The 22,292-nt window shown below is 59.4% G+C and overlaps 2 protein-coding genes across 4 annotated transcripts in view; both read left to right on the top strand.

The window, feature by feature from the left end:
- EXOSC10 (exosome component 10) overlaps positions 1-20,222 on the top strand; it is a 26,916-nt gene extending 6,694 nt beyond the window's left edge. The window contains exons 7-25 of one of the 3 annotated variants that reach the window (XM_028512042.2): positions 108-183; positions 351-461; positions 698-841; positions 1,311-1,501; positions 2,715-2,871; positions 3,053-3,201; positions 3,382-3,432; positions 3,984-4,095; positions 5,391-5,441; positions 5,564-5,642; positions 5,739-5,854; positions 6,965-7,060; positions 7,349-7,423; positions 8,560-8,647; positions 9,584-9,654; positions 10,141-10,312; positions 11,227-11,288; positions 11,710-11,786; positions 12,413-12,553. In XM_028512042.2, the coding sequence (XP_028367843.1) occupies positions 108-183; positions 351-461; positions 698-841; positions 1,311-1,501; positions 2,715-2,871; positions 3,053-3,201; positions 3,382-3,432; positions 3,984-4,095; positions 5,391-5,441; positions 5,564-5,642; positions 5,739-5,854; positions 6,965-7,060; positions 7,349-7,423; positions 8,560-8,647; positions 9,584-9,654; positions 10,141-10,312; positions 11,227-11,288; positions 11,710-11,786; positions 12,413-12,443 (1,909 nt within the window). In that variant the 3' untranslated portion in view covers positions 12,444-12,553. Of the gene's footprint in view, positions 1-107; positions 184-350; positions 462-697; positions 842-1,310; positions 1,502-2,714; positions 2,872-3,052; positions 3,202-3,381; positions 3,433-3,983; positions 4,096-5,390; positions 5,442-5,563; positions 5,643-5,738; positions 5,855-6,964; positions 7,061-7,348; positions 7,424-7,824; positions 8,368-8,559; positions 8,648-9,583; positions 9,655-10,140; positions 10,313-11,226; positions 11,289-11,709; positions 11,787-12,412; positions 12,554-20,190 lie in introns of those variants that run through there. The other 2 variants (XM_036025305.1, XM_036025306.1) reach the window with 2 other exon arrangements.
- On the top strand, positions 18,112-22,292 carry SRM (spermidine synthase). Its single transcript, XM_028512589.2, has 8 exons — positions 18,112-18,376; positions 18,957-19,077; positions 19,550-19,642; positions 20,624-20,777; positions 21,362-21,445; positions 21,530-21,675; positions 21,768-21,890; positions 22,010-22,292. The coding sequence occupies exons 1-8, from the start codon at positions 18,210-18,212 to the stop codon at positions 22,028-22,030; spliced, it is 909 nt and encodes a 302-aa protein (XP_028368390.1). The 5' UTR covers positions 18,112-18,209; the 3' UTR covers positions 22,031-22,292.

The following is a 22,292-nucleotide window of genomic DNA, read 5'->3' as shown; positions in this document are numbered from 1 at the left end:
AATATTATCACAGTGGTCTTTTCTGATTGGTTTTTACAAGGTGGATAATGCAGTTTTCCCCTGAACCATGGTATTAATCAAAAGGGCTTTTTCTTTCATTCCTTCAGATTTGCACACCCCTACCAGTACGAACTAGACCACTTCACCCCGCCGGACTCAGTCCTGCAGAAGCCACAGCCCCAGGTCGGTGCCCAACCCGGGTTACGGGCGGTATCTGAGGAGCGCGGGGAGGATCGAGTAACTAGATTGTTGGCGTAACTTTGGCTTTCCTTACACATCTTTAGAATAGTAGGCTGTAACTCTAGGTCGTTTCTTGAACCCTTAATTCATTTTGTACTTTCGTGCTCCAGCTGTACAGGCCTGTGGGCGAGACGCCCTGCCGCTTCGTGTCCTCCCTGGACGAGCTGGTGGAACTCAACGAGAAGCTCCTGCACTGTCAGGAATTTGCCGTGGACCTGGAGGTAGCTTGTCAATAAATGGCTTGTAGTGAAATGTTTACATTTTCTGTCAGTTCACCTACTAGAGAAGCAGAAAACTAATACTAATTTAAATCTGCTGCTTTTTTGTGGGGAAGGGGGTTGGCAAAAAGCAGTAACCCTAACAGTCTGCCTTGTAGCCGACTTCTCCAAGGCGGTGGAGGAGCAGCCGGCAAACCTGCTCTGCCCTGTCCCCCCCATCCCCACCCCCCGTGTTTCAGCACCACTCGTACCGGAGCTTCCTCGGGCTGACCTGCCTCATGCAGATCTCCACCCGGACGGAAGACTTCGTCATCGACACCCTGGAGCTGCGGAGTGACATGTACATTCTCAACGAGAGCCTCACGGACCCGGCCATTGTCAAGGTCGGCCAGCCTTTCTCAGCTCTTGCCTGTGAATGCAAGATTCAAATGCTTTTCATTTCACTACTTCAACACAGACCGGGTAAAATTAAGAGAAATCGTTGCGATTTCCTGCACTAAGGAGCCACACGCTGAACTGCTCTTGTTCCTAAAGCTCCGTTAGAACAGCGAGGTCTTAGCTCATCGCCACCCAGAGAAACACGCGGTCACTTTAACGACTGTGGTGACAAGCCCCTGCCATCGGGTGGCGCGAGCTTAACGGCCGCCCTGGAAGCAAGCAGAGCCGTTTTCCCAGAATCCTTGGCTGTCAGCAGAGTGTGCAGTTGGGAGTGCAGAAGGCTGGGGCCCAGAGTAAAAGAAGCAGTTAGAACTCAGCCCATCTCAATCTCCCTCCTGGCCGCTCCTTTCAGTGTTCTGATAGCCCAGGGGCCGGGTTCGCGCGGTGACAGCCGGGCTCCGGGTCTGTGCGCAGGTCTTCCACGGCGCCGACTCGGACATAGAGTGGCTGCAGAAGGACTTCGGGCTGTACGTGGTGAACATGTTCGACACCCACCAGGCCGCGCGCCTGCTCAATCTGGGCAGGCACTCGCTCGACCACCTGCTGAAGCTCTACTGCGGCGTGGACTCCAACAAGCAGTACCAGCTGGCCGACTGGAGGATACGGTCAGTGCGCTCGCCACCAGGGAACGCGGTGCAGAGGGAGGTGGGGGCGCGCCTCGGCCCACCCGGGGGCCTGTGCTCCGCCTGCGGCACCGGTCGGGTCTCGAGCTGAGCTGTTGTCATTGGTCCGAGTGGCACTGGGAGTTTCAGTGCCGCGCCGGTGGGGGCCGTGCCGGGCTCCGTTACACTGTGCTTCCTGGGACAGTGGTCGAAAGGGGCATGCACGTCAGTGTTCGTCTGTGCCGGTCTCGTGGGAAACTCACGCCTCCCGAGCAAGGGTGGTTGTGTGTGTGTGTGTGTGTGTGTGTGTCAGTCAGAGGACCTCCCGCAGGGGCGAGGGAGCTCTGGGGCGTGTGGCCGGTGCAGCCTGTAGTGAGCATTTGTGACGGGGCTGGGGCCCGGCCACACTCGCGGGCTCCCTGCTCAGCTGGACCCTTTTGCCCCTGAGGGTGCAGAGCTGTTGCACAAAGACCCCACTGAACTCGTCTCCAGGTCTGCATGCCAGCCTTCCTAAATAGAACCTAAAGTCCAGGCAGAAGAGGAAAACTGACAAAATCTAAAAGCCACGCCCTGTTAATTAACCCTCACCATGTGCCACACACTGTGCTAGGGACTTTCGGTACACGGTCCTCTGTAATCCCACAGCAGCCGGTGGGGGCCTTTCCGTTCTATAGGCGAGGAGAGCGAGCTCAGACTCAGAGCTGAGGTGGCTTGTCCGAGGTCAGGTGTCTGGAGCTGAGGTGCGAGCTCAGATGACAGCCCTCCTTTTCTTTTTAAGACGTTATGTACTTACTTTCAGAGAGAGGGGAAGGGAGGCAGAGAGAGGAGAGAAACAGCGAAAGATCTAACAATCAGTCGCATCTCGCACGCACCCTACTGGGGACCTGGCCCAAAACCCAGGCATGTGCCCTGATTGGGAATCGAACCGGTGACCCTCTGGTTCACAGGCCGGCACTCAGTCCACTAAGCCACAGCAGCCAGCGTGACAGAGCCCTTATTTTCAACCACATCATTACCCTGCCGCCCTTTGTCCTCGGCTGCGAAGCCCGGGCTTGTTGCGTTAATGTGCCAGGAAGGTTGACGGAACTATTGTGTTGGCCGTGAGGGAACCCTTCACAGCGAAAGGGGCCAAGCGAGCCCGAGCACCCTCGGCGCAGACAGATTGCGTTGCTGCTCCTGGGGAAACGAGTGGGAGTGTCCTCTCTCTCGATCCTAGACCTCTGCCCGAGGAGATGCTCAGCTACGCCCGAGACGACACCCATTACCTGCTCTACATCTACGACAAGATGAGGCTGGAGCTGTGGGAGCGGGGCAACGGCCAGCCCGTGCAGCTGCAGGTGGTGTGGCAGCGGAGCAGGGACCTCTGCCTCAAGGTACAGCCCTGCGGCCGGCCGCGCACACCACACTCCCGGGCGCGCCCCTCCTTCCCCGCGAGGCCCCCCGTCTCTCCTCGGCTGTTCGCACTGGCGGGCAGAGCGGCTGTTTGAAGGCCCAGGGCGCGGGGTTGGTTCGCATTGATCTCGAATGTGAGTGTTTTGCCCTGACGTTTTGCAGAAATTCGTCAAGCCCATCTTCACGGACGAGTCTTACCTTGAGCTCTACAGGAAGCAGAAGAAGCACCTCAACACGCAGCAGCTGACAGCCTTCAGGCTGCTGTTCGCCTGGAGAGACAAAACGGCGCGGCGGGAAGACGAGAGCTACGGGTAGGGGCTGGCGACCCTCCCGCTGTTTCCCCCACACTGAGCCGGTCTGGTGACGAGGAAGGAACGCGCTTTTCCTCTGTCTGCCCCGAAAGCCGGTTTTCTGCTCCCCTGGGTTACTGCGTGTAGTGGCACCTGCTGGCCGAGCGTGATGCAGTTCGCCCTTTGTGCGCTTTGTTCCAGGTACGTGCTGCCGAACCACATGATGCTGAAGATCGCCGAGGAGCTGCCCAAGTGAGTCCGAGAGCTGAGGGACAGGCTTGCCTCCAGGCTGACTCAGGGGAGATTAGCGCTCCCGGGAAGCTGCCAGCCCCGGGGATTCGCCCTCTGCCCTCAGGCTGCCCTCCGTTAGGAAGTGCAGCTTCCAACCCAAGTGCCAGAGGCTGTGCCTTATGCTGAGTCCAGTGGCAGCCTCCGAGCCTGTGGCATCGGCATCCACTTTCAGGGGCTCTCTCCTCTGTACTTCCTTCCAGACCAAGGCATCTTGTGACCTTAAGCGTTTTAGGGTGTTAACTGAAGTACAGAATCTTGAGTTCACCCCGTTGCAGAGCTGTGGCGCTCCTCTCCAGCTTCCCCATGAGCAGGAGGTGGGCTGTGAGGGGGCCCCGCTCACAGCCTGGGGCAGCCGAGCGCGTGTGGCAGTGGCCGGCCCAGGCCGCTGTGGCATGACCGTGCTGCCTTTGCCTTCCCTTTTGCTGTGGCGCTCTGGTCCTGCCTGGTCATTGTCCTTGTCCGGGAGCCTCTGAGGTCTCTCTGAGTGACCATTTGCATGTTCTTGTCTTCAGGGAGCCTCAGGGCATCATAGCTTGCTGCAACCCTGTACCCCCTCTCGTACGGCAGCAGATCAACGAAATGCACCTTTTGATCCAGCAGGCTCGGGACATGCCCCTGCTCAAGGTAAGAAGACTTTCTGTAAAGGCTCTCAGCAGGCCCGTTCTGTCTGCAGCCTCTCCCCCGTGTAGTCTCCTACAGACACGATCCGGCCTCCGGTCTCTGAAAGGCCCGAGGAGATAGTGGGGGTTAGGACACCCAGTGGGCGTGTCTTCTTTACTATCGTCACAGCTCGACCTTATCCTGCTTAGGCCCTTATTGTTGATGATGCGACTGCAAGTGGTGTCCGAGCTGGTTGCCCGGTCAGGGGTAGTTAGCCGGCGGAATAGCAGGGAGTGGGGCTCTCAGGGCAGGGCACTCATCCGGAAGCCCGGAGGCGGCCCAGGCGCGCGGGGCAGTGCCCTGGCGAGTGCGCCGGTCTCCGAGGGGCACAGGGAAGGCCGGGCACGAGAGGCGCCGTCGGAAGACGAGCCCGATGGTGAAAACGGCCTCCGCTTCTCTTTGGGCCCCACGCTGAGTGCTGTAGAGGTGCGCTCTGAACGGCACGTGGACTTGGAGATAACGGGACTGGAGTCGAAGCCCGCTCGCTCCAAATATAAAGCCCAGGTAACTGGGAAGCTCTGAGAACCTTGGGTCCAAATGGGGGATTCAGGACAAGCTACTTTTGTGAAGGAGGTTCTGAAGTCTAGACAAATGTAGATGAAAGCAGGAAATCCAACCAAAAAGACAGCTCCCCTGTCTCCGAGTGAGTGTGCGCTGCACAGGGACCGGAGCGTGTGCGTGTGTGTGCATGTGTGTGCATGTCTGCATGGGCACACGTGCACGCGCGCTGCCGTGTCGGCACTACGGTTCCAGTGGATTTGCATGTTTGGCCTGTGTTGTGTCGGGACAGCTTTAACGCGTCGCCTCGGCGGCGTCATCACTGCGTGCTAAGTCACGTCTGTAGTTTTTGGAAGATCCCTGATTCAGGGAGACTTAAAATTGGCACCCTTGAGGAGAGGAAGAAGAGGCTCTGGGGATAAACACAGTCAGTCAGCCTTCCTGCTAAAGCTTCTTGCTCCGCTGTCTGTCCGAGCAGAGAGAGAGACCCTGGTCACCGGGGACGACTCTCCCGGGCCCCTTGCCGTCCCCCTGCTTTGTGCCCGGTCGTGATGAGGGTCCTTTTCTTCCACTCTGCAAGCGGCCACTGCGCGCTCGGCAACCTCAGTGCCAGGCACCGGGAGGGACGAAGGGATGAAAGAAAGACTCAGGCTCTTGGAACACAGCCGAGGGAAGGTGTTTAGTCTGCGCCGAGGGAAACTCTCGTGCGTGCCGTCGAGTCAGGCCATGCGCCCCAACGTGCCCGTGTTTCTCTTCTGCAGTCGGAGGTCGCAGCCGGAGTGAAGAAGAGCGGGCCGCTGCCCAGCCCCGAGGTAGGGCAATGTGTCCGCTGTCTCTTCCTGGGGAGGGACCCGCCAGCCGGCCCCCACCCCCCCGGGAAGGCCCCGAGCGCCCGCTGGTGCTTCACTGTGGCTGTGGTTTCTGTCTGGTGCAGAGACTGGAGAACGTGCTCTTCGGACCTCACGACTGCTCCCACGCCCCTCCCGACGGCTACCGCATCCTCCCAACCAACGGTAACGTCGCGGCCTCTGGAGCCCCGGGTTGGTGGGGAGGCTAGGCTGTTGGGGCCGCCCCATGGGCACTGACCGGGCTGGCTTCCGTCCCCGCAGGGCCGGCGCCCGTGCAGAGACAGGCAGGCCTCTTCCCCGATGACAGGAGTGGAGAGGACGCGGCCCTGCTGGATTCCAAATGCCTCATCGCCTCCGCGGTCATCACGATATTTAACGTGAGTCCCGCGGACGCGGCAGTGGGGCAAGGCGGCTCTTCGGGGCTTTGCGGGGCCGCTGCGCCTGGAGGGCCGCTGCGCCTTCTGACTAGCGCCCAAAGGAAAGCCCGGCCGCAGGGGGTCGGCGTGGGGGCGGGTCGCCAGGCGCTTCACAAGTGCCCCTGCGGACAAGGGCCTCCGTGAGAGGCGGGTGAAGGATTCTCTCCGAGCTCGGTATAGAGAAACCCTAAAGTAAGGATTGTGATCTTTTTTTTTAAAAGATTTTATTTTGAAAAGATTTCATTTACTTATTTTTTAGGGAGAGAGGAAGGGAAGGAGAAAGAGACAAAGAGAAATATCAGTGTGTGGTTGCCTCTGGCGTGCTCCCTACTAGGGACCTGGCCTGCAACCCAGGCATGTGCCCTGACTGGGAATCGAACCAGCAACCCTTTGGTTTGCAGCCTGTGCTCAATCCACTGAGCTACACCAGTCAGGGCTGTTTGTTTACTTTTTAGATAGATAAAAGGGAGGAAGAAAGAGGGAGAGAAACATTGATGTGTGAGAGGTACATTGACTGGTTGCCTCTAACATGGCTCACAACCCAGGCAGGTGCCCTGACTGGGAATTGAACCAGCGACTCTGTGGTGCACAGGCCAGTGCTCAGTCCACTGAGCCGCACCACCCAGAGCAGGGATTGTAATCGATACTCACTCACGGGTGGCAGGGTGGGGGGCGTGGGCTGCAGTGAAACGCAGCAGGACCGCCCCCTACACATACGTCTCACGTGCCTTACGGACTGTAAGGCGCTGTGCCTCTCCTTCCCACCCCCGTCCCTCTCAGGCGTGCGTTTCCTGACCTCGAAGGGCCCACGAGACTTAGAAACCAGGGGCAGTGGGCAGTGGCCGCTCGCCTCGGGCCGGCCCCTGGTCCGTCTCCAGGGCCCCCGTCTCTCCGACGTGCCCCAGCAGCCCGTCCTGGTCTCACTGTCCCCCGCTTTAATGAACGTCCTCTCAACAAACGCGTCAGGTGCCCGACAGCGTGGGGTCACGGGCCACTCTGGTGCCCCACACGTCACAGCACGGTCACCGTGTGAGAGGTCACCGTGTGAGAGGTCGTTTCTGGCTTCTGCAGGAACCCAGCGCTGAAGAAAACAGGAGGGGCCCCTTAACGGTTGCCCAGAAGAAAGCGCAGAGCATCATGGAGTCCTTTGAAAATCCGTTCAGGATGGTGAGTGACGGCGCGGGAGGCCTGACGGAGCGTCTGCCGGGAAGGGCAGCCGAGGGCCCTCGGAGCGCACTCAGGGCACAGGGGCGCCCCGGGCTCAGGCGGGGAGGGGAGTGAGGTCTCCCGGGGCGAAGCCCGCAAGAACACCTCACTGGGCCCAGTCCCCCGAGGCCGGGCGGGCGCCCTGAGCTGAGGCCTCCAGAGGTGGAACCGGCCAGAAACCCCCTCTGGGGGCCCCGGGTCCGGGGTCCGTTGCCTCCAGCATCTCACGGACCATCTCCGTCTCCCCAGTTTCTGCCGTCACTGGAGCACCGTGCTCACGTGTCCCAGGCGGCAAAGTTCGACCCATCGTCAAAAATCTACGAAGTAAGTGGATTTGTCAGGCTTCCTAAGACAGACTTTTGAAGGAAGGGGGACTTCTTAATTCCGTGAACCAGTGTCTGTTTTAAACAAGCCCGTGTGTGAAGCCCCTGGAAGTGAATGTAAACCCCTTCCTCTACAAGCATGTTTCCAGAGAGAGGGGCCGGAACCTTAACCCAGTTCTCGGAAGCATTGGGGAACCTTTGAGAAGCAGGTCCTTGGGGCCGTTTTTTGACTCGTTTTTCGTCTTCTAAAGTTGAAGTTTAACTTACACGTAGTAAAGCACACCGGTGTTAACTGTACGGCTTGATGCATTTTTGTATATGAGTATTACTTTAAGGCTCTTACAGGTGACAGCTTAAATTTTAAAACACTCTGTTTTATATTGTTTGGTTTGTTTTTAACAGCATTATGAATAAGAATAAGGAAACACCTTCCCTGGATCCCCATGCGATGCTCCTGGGAGCCAGCGTGTTAATTGTTAAAAGCCTCCTTCCTCCCTGCAGGAAGTCCCGCCCCGGTCAGATGGGCGGCCTGGCTCCCTCTGGCTCACCAGCCGCTCCCCGAGACTCGGGCCTCGCCCCGCGGGCCCTAGCCCCGCCGCTGGTGGTCAGCGCGTTGTTGTTAGAGACGGGAGTCAGGCGGAGGGGGCTCGGCCTTCCCTCCTCCTTCCCCTGCCGGGTGTGGTGCGTCCCCCAGCCGACCGCCCCTTACCATGCTCACGTCTGTGGCCACCTAGATGTGTGCCGACGCCACGGGGACACGTGCTGTCGCCGAGAAGCACAGCGGGCTTGCACAGGTCCTGCCTCGAACTCCGGCCCCCATACCCCCCACGGCCGCGCGTGTCCCTTCGGACGCGTCATTCGGCCCCCGGGAGCCAGGCGCCCGGGGTTGCGGAGGGCTGGATGGGATGCTGACGTGAGCGCCAGCCGGGGCCCGGGGCAGTGGTGCTGCGTCCTCCTGAACGAGTGTCGCCGGTAAAGCCAGCACGGGACTTGACTTTTCGTGCCACCAGACCTGGAGTTTGTGGCTCAGAATGTGTGCGGTTGTTAGGCTAGTGTGCTCTGCATCGCCTCATTAAAAAAATAAAGCATTCCCAGGTGGCTGAGTTTTGGAGTTTTTTTGTTTTGTTTTCATTATAGATCAGCAACCGCTGGAAGCTGGCCAGCCAGGTACAGGTACAAAAAGAATCTAAAGACACTGCCAGGAAGAAGGCAGCTGAGCAAACAGGTAGCACTCACTTCCTTGTCGAGTTGGCCAGGCTAAGGTCCGTGTTAGGGAGCAGCGCCGGCTCGCTGCCGTGGGGTGCACTGCCGTGGGGTGCGCAAGGCGCCGGGCACCGCCGTGGACTGCACTGGTGCAGCTGCTGCCCCGGGCGTGCCTTCCCCTGAGGGACAGTGGGCGGTGTACCCCCAGGCGTGCGTCCGGTTGGATGGCAGGAGGCGTTACGCAGAGAGGGGGGCAGGAGGTGCCGGGTGGCGAAGCCCAGGGGGCGCAGGGGGAGGCCGAGGGTGAGGGGGGGTCCGGTGGGCACGGCAGCCGGGTGGGGCAGCCTGCAAGGGCTGTGAGCGGGGGCGTGCCGGGACCGGGCGTGCTCTCCGGGACGGCCGCTCTGGCTGCCCGTTGAGAGCGGAGAGTAGAAGGCAAGGACGGGAGCCCATAGGGGACACAGTGGTCACTGAGGTGAGGGGGTGCCGGCTGGATGGCAGGGCAGCGAGGAGGCAGCAGCAGCTGTCAGGACTGGGTGCTCCTGTGGTAGAGCCACCAGCGTCTGGTGAGGAGTCTGGTGTGGGGGGTGAGGGGCAGGAAGGAACTGTGGGCACCGGGGGATTTGTCCTGAGTGCCAGGAGGACGGGGTCGCCGTCGAGGGGCTGAGATGCCAGAGGGGACCCGTGCGATGCCGAAGAGGCTTTGTCTCTGGTCCTTGGCAAGCTGTGGCTGGGGTTCCTGCTAAACATCCTCGGGAGACGGCACACAGGCCCTGGGTGGTGGCTCGGGTTCCTGGGAGCAGAGCAGGTCTGGGGGCGGCAGCGGCGGCATCGCCAGGTTGAGAGAGGGGTGGCCATCGGTCGGAGACCACCATGGAGGGAGGTGGGACCGGCCAGGGAGGCTGAGCGTCAGGGGCGGGTCCGCCCGCAGCCCCGCCCACCGTTCTCTCTCTTGCAGCTGCCCGGGACCAGGCCGTCCAAGAGTTCCAGGCGGCGGCGGAGCCCGTGTCCGTCCGACGGCAGGCTGCCGTACGTGCTGGCCCTTCTGCTTTTCCTTTTGAGAAATGAGGTGCCCCTGGTCGCTGTCAGGCGGTCCCCAAAGATCAGGAGGGTTCCCCATGCTTCGAGTTCAGTGCTTTTGGCTCTCCCGTTCATTTTGACTTGCCAGTTAGTGCCTGCCTCACTGTCCCTGGAACAAGTTTATATTGTAACTCCTCCGAGATGGCTTCTTCCACCGGGTTTACATAAACAGACTGGGCCGCCTGCCGAGCAGCAGGCAGGTGTTGGGGTGCACGGCGCTCTCAGCCTCAGCAAACACCCACCCTCACTCTGGAGTGCTCTGGGGGGCTGGCCCCTGCCTTTCCTAAATGCCCGGTGTCAGCCTCCACGCAGACTCTAGCCCGCCCCCCGTTCCCAGTCACTGAGCCCACCTTCACAGCGTGGGAGGCACCTGGGCCCCCGCAGCGTGCTCACGTACTTCCACACTTCCTTCCCGTGCGTGTGTGCCGCCCACAGCTGGAAAATGCTGCCAAGAAGAGGGAGCTTGCAGCAAGCGACCCGAGGACCGCAGAGCAGGGACAAGAGAAGAAACGACTCAAAGTCTCCAAGAAGCCGAAAGACCCAGAGGCACCAGAAAAAGAGTTTACGCCATATGACTACAGCAAGTCGGATTTCAAGGCTTTTGCTGGTGAGGCCAGACCGGGTGCCCTGGGAGGGACGGCTGTCCGTGGTGGGTGGGGTAAAGAGAGAGCTGCCCACTGACACAGAACTCGTGCAGTGAGCCCGGGAAACGGCAGCAGCTGGACGGAAGCCCCGCCCACCGCCCCGGCCTCCGGCCACGAGAGCAGTTTACAGCCAGTGAACGTCTGGGCTGCAGTGGCATCGTCCCTCCCCGTGATAGCGCGTGTCCAGAAACGCTTGCTCGCCCTCTCACACACGGCCGGGGTCGTGTTTGTTGAAGGAACCTGCCCCGACCTGGGTGGCTCAGCTGGGCTTCCTCTGCAGACAGCGAAGGGTCGCGGGTCTGACCCCCTGTCGGGGCACAGTGCCCACCTGGGGCTGTGGATTCAGTCCCTGAGGCAACCTACCGATGTTTCTTTCCCACGTCACTGTTTCTCTCCCTCCTCTTTTCCCTCTCTTCCCTTCTCTCTAAAAATAAATAAGTAAAATCTTTTTAAAAAAAGGTTAGACAAAACCTGGTTCCCGTGAGATGAAGCCCTGGTTGGTCCCTCAGCGGGTGAGAGCCCACCCACTTCACATGGCGTTTCTGACTGTCGGCCTCCTTGCCGGCACGTTCCCCTGGAGACGGGCGAGGCAGGGCCGGGCGGGGCCTGGCGCAGAGACCCGAGTGGGTTTCCTTGGTGTGAAAGTGGCCAGCGCGTTAGCACCCGGCCTCCCTCCTGAGAGCGGGTCTGTGAGCCTGGTGGCCCGGCTGCCCGGAGCTGCTGGGAGCGTGACGTGTGACTGTCATCAGCCCTAAGCCCCTGTCACGAGGGGCCGCACACTGACAGCCCGCACTTCCAGGACGTGTGCACCCAGCCCAGGAAGGAGCCCGCGGTATGTGTGTGACCTCACTCACCCGATCCCTCTCCTGCCTTTCAGGGAACAGCAAGCCCAAGCCTTCTGCCCAGTTCGACCCGAACAAGCAGGCCCAGGCTGGCAAGGTAAGAGGCGCACTCGAGAACTCGGCGTGAACGTGGTGCGTGGTGCGTGTCTTCTGACCCCCTCCCACCCGGGACGTCGGTCCTCTGGGAACTTGTGGGTGTCTGTGCCCTCACCCCCTGCTGCCCAAGCACCGGCAGTGCCCACCGACTAGTCCGGCAATTAAAGCACTTTTAAGAGACCGTAGAGGCGGGTGCGTGGTGCCGAGGGCTGTCTCCCTGTGCCGGCTCCCGTGGGAACCAGCGCTGCAGGCCAGGGCGCTCCTTCCGGCGCCAGCACAAGCCCGCATCCGCCCCGCGTGGGCGTTGGTGCCCGTCAGTGCCAGGCGGGGCCGGAGGTTTGGCGAGCAGAGCAGGGGCCCAGTTGCGAGGAAAGCCGGCACGCCGGCCGTGCCAGAATCTTGCCTTCTGTGCTTCTTTTCAGAAATGTGTTGCAGCCAAGAAACTTAAACAGCCGGTGGGAAACAAAAGCATGTCCTTTCCAACCGGGAAGTCAGACAGGTACGTGGTAGGGGCTCACGTGCCTCGGCAGGAAAGATGCCAAGAGCGCCTCCTGGGACCAGATCCCCCTCTTGCTTTGACTTGGGGAGGAGGAGGTGGGCAGAGGGGACGCTGCTGTGTCCTGGGACCCACAGCCCAGTTGTTTAACCCCCTCCCCCCACTGCCAGTTTCCCAGGGCCGCCCCAGAGCGAATCAGACTGCAGCTTAGCTAGATAGGCCTGTTTCTGAGCACTGAGATAAAAGTCAGCATGCAAATAGCGTGGGTTATCTCTGTTGAATGTTTTATTTGAAAGTATGAGATCCTGCTCCCCAGAGCAGACCCTGAGGTTAGAGGGCCCAACCCCAGGGTGCGGCGTGACAGGGACGGGACCTGCCCGATCTTGGTCAGCTCAGCCAGTCCGTGCTGGGCCTCGGAGCACCTGCCTGGCCCACACTCCCTGGGGTGGGTGGCGGGTGGGGAGGGCGGGGGGTGTGCGTTGCTGCCCTACTCAGCTCTCCAGGGCCCCAAACAAACCATCCTCTCGCAGCCTGCATCCTTGGGGTCTGCCACAGTTTCTAAACCAGCTGAGAGCAAACACCCAGCCAAAGTGGAAGAAGTAACTTCCGTCTTCATGCTCTCTCTGCAGGGGTTTCAGGCACAGCTGGCCAAAGAGATAGTGTTGGGAGAGACCCTTGGATCCCCCAGCGGGCTGGAAGCACCGAATGGCGGTGTTGGTTTTGTACAGACTCATTTTTAAGCCATTAAAAATAATTCTTACCGGAAGAAAGCTGGTCCCTGACTTTTCTTTGCTGCCGCCACGGCGCTGGCAGGAAAGGGCAGGCCCTGTCCCATTCCCACCGCCCCCTCGGCCGTCCGCCGGTGAGCGTGCCCTGGGAGAGACCGGAAGCCCCCGGGGCGCAGCGCGGGGGGGGGGGGGGGGGGGGGGGGGGGGGGTAGTGGTAATCTCCCGTGACTCAGCAAAGGGCGGCGCCCACACGGCAGGGGGCAGGGAGCATGACGCCCGACTGACTCCGTGTTGGGAGGGTCCCGGGGCCACGCTCCTTCCTTCACACGTGTCCAGACAGGGTGGCGGGAGCCACGTGGCCCGAGTGCCGTTGGGAGCGGGGGCTGGTGCGGCCGCTAGAGCCGCTGCCGCTCCCCGAGGGCCCCGGGCCCTCCCTGTCCTTTCTCTTCTCTTCTCTTCTCTTCTCTTCTCTTCTCTTCTCTTCTCTTCTCTTCTCTTCTCTTCTCAACTCTGCTTTTCCCCGATTGTAAAATCATGGCATGTTCATTATACATGTGTATAATGTGTATGTAGGTATTTTTTAAGACTTGATTTATTTATTTTTAGAGAGAGGGAAAGGTGGGGAAAGAAGCATCGATGTGCAAGGGAAGCATCAATTGGTTGCCTCTTGCGCACCCCCAACCGGCGACCCGGCCCACAACTCGGGCCTGTGTCCTGACTGGGAATCGAACCAGTGATCTTTCAGTTCGCAGGCCGGCACTCAGTCCACTGAGCCACACACACAGCCAGGGCTGTGTATGTGAGGTCCGTCCAGAAAGTATCCAGCCCTGTAACACCCAAAAAGCTGTTTATTAAAGAAGATACAAGAATCAAGAAAGATTGTACACAGAATAATGACGCCTCAGTCCCCTTCAAAGTAGGCACCTTGGGGTCTCACAGAGTTCCAGTTGTCATCGGCCGTCCTGTTGTGTTTTCCTGAATCTCATCAGTGGTCTGAAATCTCTTCCCTTTCAAAGCTGATTTTAGTTTTGGGAGAAGCCAGAAGTAGTTGCAGGGCACCAAATCTGGGCTGTAGGGGGGCTGAGTCACTCGGGCGACCTGATGTTTCACCAAAATACTGCACGGGACATGATGTGTGAGCGGGCACACTGTCGTGATGAAGCTGCCAGTCACCAGCTGCCCACAGCTGTGACCTTCTGAATCATCCGAATAGTTTCCACGGAGGAATGTTCAAGCTGAACGCAAAATTCAATGCAGATTCATTGCTCTGAGGTGACGGCCACACAGTACCCATGCTCACTCAACGGCAGGTACCGCCACCCCCACTGACTAGTACAGTGAGGTCGTCATTGTTCACGCATGCGTGTTCCAGTCCACTCCCCGTGGCTGCCAGGTTACATGGATGTCACACAAACCGTCCAGGCTTTATTGACAATGGCTGGACTTTTTCCAGACAGGCCTCGTATATATAACTTACAAACTTGGATTTCTGTTTCTACTATTTTTTTACCTTTAAAGATGGTTTCTCATTCCAAAATGGAGTTTAGCTCATCCCCATTATTAAACATAGATGTTTCCATTGTTATACTTGTTAAAATAATGCAGCATGGAACATGTATAAATTTGTGACTCAGTCTCTGGCTATGTCTTCAGAATTCCATTTGATTTTCATCCTGAGGTGGGCTATTAAGTCAAGAAAACACAGAAGAACACCATTCTTTTTGTTTTCACAAATAATTAAACAACGAACCTATTTTCTTGGAACTTTCCCCACAAATTATTGGGAAGGCCACCTGCCATACCCTGGGGGCTATGGGGCCAAATCAGGTGCCTCACTGCCCTGGGGGTGCAGGCGGTGGAGCGGAGGGGAATGGCTGAGACGGACAGGAAGGCCTGACTCCCAGGGGCTGAGCCAAAGAGATGCTTCCCCCCACCCCTCTTCTATAACGGTCCTCAGTCTCTGGCTCCTCCCATCCAGTCACTCAGACAGGGCCTTCAGCTGCACAGGCTCCACCCACCCGTCCTCACTCCAGTGGCTGCAAGGAAGGGGGTGGCCGGAGCCTAGTCACACGGCCACGGCACGGACACTGGGAAGTCACTTCAGCGCCCACGTGCCCGGCTAAAATCGCAGAATTCTGTCCCAGAGTTCGGACACCACGGACACTGAAGCACAGGAAGTCTTCCCAAAAATGGCAGAGCCTCTGCCATCGGAAGTGGCCAGAGGGGAACTTTTAAGAGTGAGAAATAGCCCTGGCTGGTGTGGCTCAGTGGATGGAGTGCCAGACTGCGAAGCAAAGGGTCACTAGTTCGATTCCCGGTCAGGGCACATGCCTGGGTTGCGGGCCAGGTTAGCTCCCCTGTAGGGGACACATGAGATGCAACCATACATTGATGTTTCTCTCTCTCTCTTTCTCCTTCCCTTCTTCTTTCTCTAAAAATAAATAAATCTTTAAAAATATAAATAAAATAAAAGTGAGAAATGATCTCCTAGTGCAGATGGCCCAATGAAGTTTCCTGAAAGGCGTGCGGAGCCGGACCTTGGAGGGAGGGGAGGCCCGAGAACCTTGCAGTCGGTGCTGCTCGGGCCCTGAGAGAGAACAGCCGGGAGCCGGTTAGAAGGCAGAGGCCCCGGCTCCACCCCAGGCCTGCCCAGCAGAGTCGGGGTGAGCCCAGACACCAGGCCTGAGCGAGGAGGAACCTCTCGAGGGGGTTCCTACTCGAGCCCAAGTCCAGAACCACGTTGTCAGCGAGGCCGTGTGCCCCAGCCCTTGCCTGGTGGGGCGCAGCGGGAGTCCCGTTGACCCAGGGTGAGAGGAGGAAAATGTGTTGTTTCTCAGAGAGGCAAAATGATCCTGGTCCTTTATTCAGGAATTATCCTTAGTAGCTTTTTGTCAGTGTGTGTTTGCCTTTTTAAAAAGGCCAGTGGGGGTGGGAGGGAGACTATAGGCAGGGGTTGAGGTCTTTCCAAGTGTCCTTTCTTGCAAAAGGAAAAGTTGGCAACCCAATGCCAGTCCCCAAATGTGTTTTTGAAATTGTCCTGGTCCATGGAACCCTGAAGTCCAGGATACTGCGCCACGGGATGAAGACGCGGGCCTGGGGGCGTCTGGAGAAGTTGGGGGCGGGGGGGGGGGCAGGGGTACTTGGATTGCTAAGGATGGGGTGAACCGCGGAGGCCGTGCCTGCACGCTGGGAAGAGGGATCCGGCAGGGCTCTGGAGGTCGGAGGTGGACAGCATTTATGAGCAACAGGGCCCTTTGCTGGCTGCTGTTTGTGGTGCCTGGGGCAGCTTGCCATGGGCATTTCCAACCAAGTAACACCACAGATTAATAAAACTGGTTCTGCCTAGACGAACACAAAGCTTAAATGTCTTCGCCAGTGACAGGCCGCACTGTGGGGCAGCCCCGCTGAGACCATCGCCTTGGCCGTAGCCACTGGCCCAGCTTTCCCCGCCGCCCCTTTTATAAACCGTCCACCTTTAGGAACTGAGGTAGTCCGCCCACTAGACAGCAGCGCTTTGAAGTGAATTCTCCATGCCCATTGGTCTGTGCTCTGCCCAGATGTTCTCCGGCCCGATTCTCCACGTTAGTTGTGAATTTAACTGGGCGGCGTAACTATGGCAATTTCTGGCCAAACTACAGTTTTCCTCCTTGTGACCTGAAGTTGGGTGACATTTCTGGGCTTGTGGTCCTGTACTTCTGGGGACTTTTTGGCCTGGAATTTATTCAGGGCTTTTGTGTTCTGGAGCTTGGGAAATTTGCACTGTTAGCTCTACACACTGGCCTAGAAGTCCTATTTGCTGTGCGTGCTTGAAGCAAGCTGACAGTCTCACCCCCTCTACAGGAGGACAAAGGGTGTGTCACGTTTGGCCTTTCTTGTCTGAGGATGTACGTGCTGGGACGGTCTTGTTCATCTTGCAGGAGGGGTGGGATGGACTTGATCCTCCACCGCCCCCCTGTGCAGTGTCCCAGGAACACCAGGGCCCCTGTCTGGGCTCCACGGTGCGGCACCTAAACGAAAGCCGAGTCAGCTGATTCCATAAGGTGCCCGGACTGGGGTTCGGGTTTCCCACTTCCACTCGGTCTCTGACCCGGCGCTGCCAGCTACACACACTGTCCCGAGTCACAGGGGCTTACAGTCTGGCTCGGGGTTCAGAACACTGAGCAGGCGATCCCAAGTCAGATAGAGACATGAAAGTCTTGCCGTTGGAAGTACAGGCTGCGGTGTGTGAACACCCAGGTACAGGGCTGGGGCCAATGAAGCCTGCTGCGACTGGATACAGCGGATGATTGTATCTTATCTGTTGCGTGATCCTTTGAGAACCAGCGCACCACCCCAGGTCCAGTAACGGTTCCAAGGGAGCTATCTGCTAGCGATCTTTATTCACTTCCCCTTTAAGAAGTTTCAAGTCAACAAGGACACATTGTTGCTGTAAGGCTTGAGGCTCGCCCTAACAGAAAAACACTGCTGTGTTACTCATTTGGGGTTAATAGACAGGGAACATGCTTTCTACTTCCAAGGGGAGGCTGCAAAAACACCTCCTGTGCAAAAAACATCCCTGTCATCTTGTCACCAGTAGGTTACGCCAGTCTCATCTCCCTTCCTTGGCATGCAAAGCGCTAGCTTGCAGAGCAATTAGCATTTAATACTTGGTAATTCGCATGCTTAATGTGATTCTGATAAGTTCCTTGACGTTGCCATAAAAACAGAAAGTACACTCCCGCCCACCTTTAGAGGAGCAAAGCCCAGTTCGTCAAAAAACAAAACAAACAAACAAAAAAAACCCCACAACTGCGTGCCACTGTTTTCTGGTGCTGAATATGCATGTGCTGGCCTCTTCCGGGACACCGCTGGTAAATTTAGAAACTCATTTAGAAAAGAACTGTTTCATATTCCGCAGCCATACGCTCATGGCTCCAAGAGTCTAAGGGGAAAAGGCTAAATCAAGCTCAAGACGCAGGACAGTAGGACAGTGATGGTCCTTTTCAAGTAAATACGCTCATTGCGCCCCGACAAAATACACACTCCGCTCGAGTCCAACAGGGAGCCAAACTGGGAGACGCGAAGAGAGATACATTTGCTCTCGCTCCTGCGCAACATCGTAATTCTCCGTCGGACAACGTAGCCGCTCGCTCCTATTTCTTTGGCCCCAGGGTGCAAGCTGTCTCAGCGCTGGAAACTCCGCGCCCGGCCGAGATGTCATCTCAAGTTTCCCCTCCCGGAGTCTGACGGGCTCTCGATGTCTCTCCAGCAGGGCACAGCCCTCGGGGCCTCAAGGATCCCGGGAAGGGAGCAGGAGCCTGGGGTCTGCACCGCCCCACCCCGCGCCGTTCGGGGTGATAGACCTGGGAAGGCAGACCCCTGCCCTCCGGCTCCAGTCCCACGTGGCCCCCTCGGAACGGACCGCACTAGCCTGATGCCGCAGACAGACGGCCCGCCAGAGCCAATGGGCGCCGCGCTGTGGATCGGAGACCAATCAGAGCTCTAAAAGCACCGACGGGGGCGGTGCCTCCGAGTAGCCGCGTTCCCACTCCCGCGCCACCATTGGAGGGCTTGAGTCCCGCCCCTGCCAACAGGCCCCTCCCCCGGACGGATTAGGTTGCGGCGCGGGCGGCAGGCGGAGCTGGTCCCGTTGTGCTGCGGCTCCGCGCGGCCTGCAGTCCCGGGTCCGCGCCCCGCGCCGCCCGCCAGCGCTCCCGCCATGGAGCCCGGCCCCGACGGCCCCGCCGCCTCCGGACCCGCTGCCATCCGTGATGGCTGGTTCCGCGAGACGTGCAGCCTGTGGCCGGGCCAGGCCCTGTCCCTGCAGGTGGAGCAGCTGCTTCACCATCAGCGCTCGCGGTACCAGGATATCCTTGTCTTCCGTAGGTAGGTACTACCGCTAGCCCGTCCTGCACCCCCAAGCCCCTCGGACTGCTCGCAGCCCAGACCACCCGTTGCCCACCCCCACGCGTACTATCCGGGACCCTGCCTTGATCTCGGCCCAGCCCACCCTCTTCCTGCCAGACCCATCCTGTGCCTTTTACCTCCAATGCCCCTGGACCGTCCCTGCCCTCCCCTGCACCTGCAGAACTGTCAGAAGTTGTGAACTAGGCCTGTGTCCTCCCTCGGTCCCCTCCCCACCCTGTATCCTGTCCCCTGGGTTGGGGGCCCACGTTTCGAGCGGTCCTCCGGCAGGAAGGGAGCCGGAGTCTGCGCCGGCCCGACGCGCCGAGCTCCACGTGTCAGTCTGGGACACGTCACAGGCTCACAGTCGTACCCAAGTCTAACCCCAGCCTCCGCCCGGCGGGCCGGCCTGCCTGCCGATCCTCGCCACGTGTCAGCCCCAGTACTCACTTCTGAGACTCCTTCACAGGGTGGGAGAGGTTCTTCTCATCCAGGGTGCATGGAGGCACGTTGCCCCCACCCCAGGGGACCCAGGTCCCTAACTGTCAATCCCACCCTGCAGTAAGAGCTACGGCAACGTGCTGGTGTTGGATGGTGTCATCCAGTGCACGGAAAGGGATGAATTCTCGTACCAGGAGATGATAGCCAACCTGCCGCTCTGCAGCCACCCCAGCCCTCGCAAGGTACCCTGCTCCCACCAGGACTCAGCCCTGAGCCCGGCGATAGGAAAGCCAGCCCTGAGCATCCCACAGGACAGTGCTGAAGCCCTCCCCCTCCCGCGCGTGTGCCCAGTGCTCAGCCCAGGTGCCTCCTAAGGTGTTGTCAGAGAAAGTGCGAGCGAGAACAAGGGAGGGAGTGGGAGAGTGGCCCCCGTCTCGGGGTGGGCGCTGACACAGCCTGGGAGGAGCAACAGTTCTGGCTGAGGCCTGAAGCTTAGGAAGGGGTTTTCGGGAAAAGGGGACACTTCAGACCAGGTTCCCGGGAGTAGAGAGGAGAGTTACCAGGTCTGTGGGTCAGAGGAGCCGAGCTGAGACACACCCTCGCTCCAGGCGGCTCTGTGTGATGATGAGGGCATCTGCCTACCCGGGGCCCAGGGCACTCGACCTGCTGGAGCTGGTGCTGGGCCCTGCCCCTGACTGTCCACCCCCCTCCCAGGTGCTGATCATCGGCGGCGGGGACGGGGGTGTCCTGCGGGAGGTGGTGAAGCATTCCTCTGTGGAGTCCGTGGTCCAGTGCGAGATTGACGAGGTGAGTGCCCTGAGCAGGGCTGGGGCCTGGGTTCAAGTTCCTGTTCTGCACTGGGCAACTTAATATTTTTAGGCCTCTTTCTTCAACTTGAAAACATATTGGGAGGATTTAGTAGGACAAGAGCAGACCTGGCACATAGTAGGTGTGCCTTTGATGCTAGCTCTTAGACTGGAGGCTGGGGTTTTTTTTTAAGATTTCATTTATTTTATTTTTAGAGAGGGAAGGGAGGGAGAAAGAGAGAGAGAGAAACATGAATATGCAGTTGCTGGGGGCCGTGTCCTGCAACCCAGGCATGTGCCCTGACTGGGAATCGAACCTGTGACACTTTGGTTCACAGCCCGTGCTCAATCCACTGAGCTACGCCAGCCAGGGCTGGATGCTGGTTTTTAATTCAAGTCCCAGGCAAGGCCTGGGGACATTCCAACCACTAGGACACTGAGCATGTCTTTAATGAGCATCTACTATGTGGCAGCCACCGCTCCGTGTCCTGGGTACAGTGGTGAGTAGGCAGATGCAGCTCCTGTGGGAGCTGCTGTTCCAGTTAAAAGGAGACAGCAAAAGGTGATAGATACAATAAAGGCACGGAGGGTGGGTAGAGGCTGGTCAGGGCAGGCCTCCGAGAGGTGGGTTTGAGCTGCAGCCTGAGTCAGAGGCATCCAACCGCGTGCAGGCAGAAGAGGCTCTCCCAGTGGAAGCCGGAAATGCCGCCTCTAAAATATCAGGGAAGCCTCCCAGATAGGGCAGTTTGGTCTGAGGGGAGCGAACAGAATGGTGGCGATTCAGCTGAGAAGCAGGCCGGAGCCAGCCCTCCTTGAGGAGCTGAGGGAAGAAGTCCCAGAGGGATCCCTGTTTTGCGGATGTGGAGACCGGGGTCCCACAAATACACGGCTGGCCCGAGGCGGCCGGGCCGCGAAAGGGACTGCTGGGAGTCCCACGTGGCTCCATCCGGCTCCAGCCTGGCCCTTCCCGTCCCCTCCCCAGGATGTCATTCGGGTCTCTAAGAAGTACCTGCCCAGCATGGCCGTTGGCTACTCCAGCCCAAAGCTGACCCTGCACGTGGGCGACGGTTTTGAGTTCATGAAGCAGAACCAGGACGCTTTCGACGTCATTATCACTGACTCCTCAGACCCCATGGGTAAGCAATGGGGTGGGGGACCTTGGCTCTCCAGCGGCCACCACTCCGGGAGCCAGCCTCCCCTTGGCTCCCCAGGCCCAAGTCACAGAGTGATGGAGGGGGGCCCCAGAACAAGCGCATGGCTCAGCAGAGTAGGGGGACCAGGCCACTGCCCCGAGTTCACGGTCGGCCGGGGGCCTGGAGCAGCGTGGGGCTCTGTCTGGCCTTGGCCCACGGAGGCCCCAGTGTCCTCTTCAGCCCCCTGTCTGTTCTCGGCGGGCCGGCGTCTAGGAGGAGGTGGGTGCTCCTTCTAAACCAAGCCTCTGGGTGGAGCCCACCCTATGCAGTGCCCGTGAGAGTCCCCCAGGGGGTGGGGTTGTGCAGCCCCCCCACCCACCCCCGATTCTGGGGCGGCGGGTTCCTGTGCCCTCTCCATGGTTGGTTTTTGAATTCCACAGACCTGGGTTCAAGTCCCGGCTCGGATCCTTGGCAGCTGTGTAGGTCTGTGAAGTGGGGTGACGGTGGCCCAGGCCCCACCTCCAGTCCAGGCTCAGGAGGTCTCGGCCAGCATGTGCTCACTGTGGCTCATCCCTTCCTCCCTGCAGGCCCTGCTGAGAGCCTCTTCAAGGAGTCCTATTATCAGCTCATGAAAACAGCGCTCAAGGAGGATGGGATCCTCTGTTGCCAGGGTGAGCGTCGGTAGACCGGAGGGGGCGGGGCAGGGCGGGGCGGGGCGTGCCGGCAGCACCCGTGCTGACGCCGCCCCCCCCCAGGCGAGTGCCAGTGGCTGCACCTGGGCCTCATCAAGGACATGCAGCGCTTCTGCAGGTCGCTCTTCCCCGTGGTGGACTACGCCTACTGCACCATCCCCACCTACCCCAGCGGCCAGATCGGCTTCATGCTGTGCAGCAGAAACCCAGTGAGCCTCGGGCTGTCCCAGGGTCGTGGGGGGCAGGCGGGCACGGAGAGCGCTCCCCTGACGCCCCTCCTCCCCCGCCACCGCTGCCCCAGAGCACCAACTTCCAGGAGCCCGTGCGGCTGCTGACGCAGGAGCAGGTGGACCAGATGCAGCTGAGATACTACAACTCCGACGTGCACCGGGCAGCCTTCGTGCTGCCTGAGTTCGCCCGCAAGGTGAGCGCCCGGTGGGGCGAGCCGGGGGGAGGGGAGGGGGGGCCCAGGCTTTCCTGAGGGGCCCACCTCTGCCCCCACAGGACCCAGCATCCTCCTGACGAGACCTTGTGTCCCACCAGGCCCTGAAAGACGTGAGCTGAGCCCAGGTGCCGCTGCCAACGCGCGCAGGACCTCGGGCCCCGGGAGCCCTGGACGAGACCCCCGCCGGCACACCCACCAGCCGAGGGGTACAGGCCCCAGAATGCTGCCCAGCCTGCCCTGCCGGCCGGACTGTCTGTCTCTCTCTGTGGTGTTCAGCCTCCGAGCCCATGCCAGCTGTGTACAGCGCCGCCTCCGCCCTCTGTGTCCCCTCACTCACCAAACACATGTATTTATAACAAAGCTCTGAATCGTGTGTTCCCA

This window comes from Phyllostomus discolor, chromosome 5 (assembly GCF_004126475.2).
Source record: "Phyllostomus discolor isolate MPI-MPIP mPhyDis1 chromosome 5, mPhyDis1.pri.v3, whole genome shotgun sequence".
Lineage (NCBI taxonomy): Eukaryota > Metazoa > Chordata > Mammalia > Chiroptera > Phyllostomidae > Phyllostomus > Phyllostomus discolor.
This window is presented reverse-complemented; position numbering and strand designations above follow the sequence as displayed.

Coding starts and splice junctions, on each gene's coding strand:
- SRM (XM_028512589.2), top strand. CDS start 18,210: ATGGAGCCCGGCCCCGACGGCCCCGCCGCCTCCGGACCCGCTGCCATC. Junction 19,078..19,549: donor GCCACCCCAGCCCTCGCAAG/GTACCCTGCTCC, acceptor CCCCCCTCCCAG/GTGCTGATCATCGGCGGCGG. Junction 19,643..20,623: donor TCCAGTGCGAGATTGACGAG/GTGAGTGCCCTG, acceptor TCCCCTCCCCAG/GATGTCATTCGGGTCTCTAA.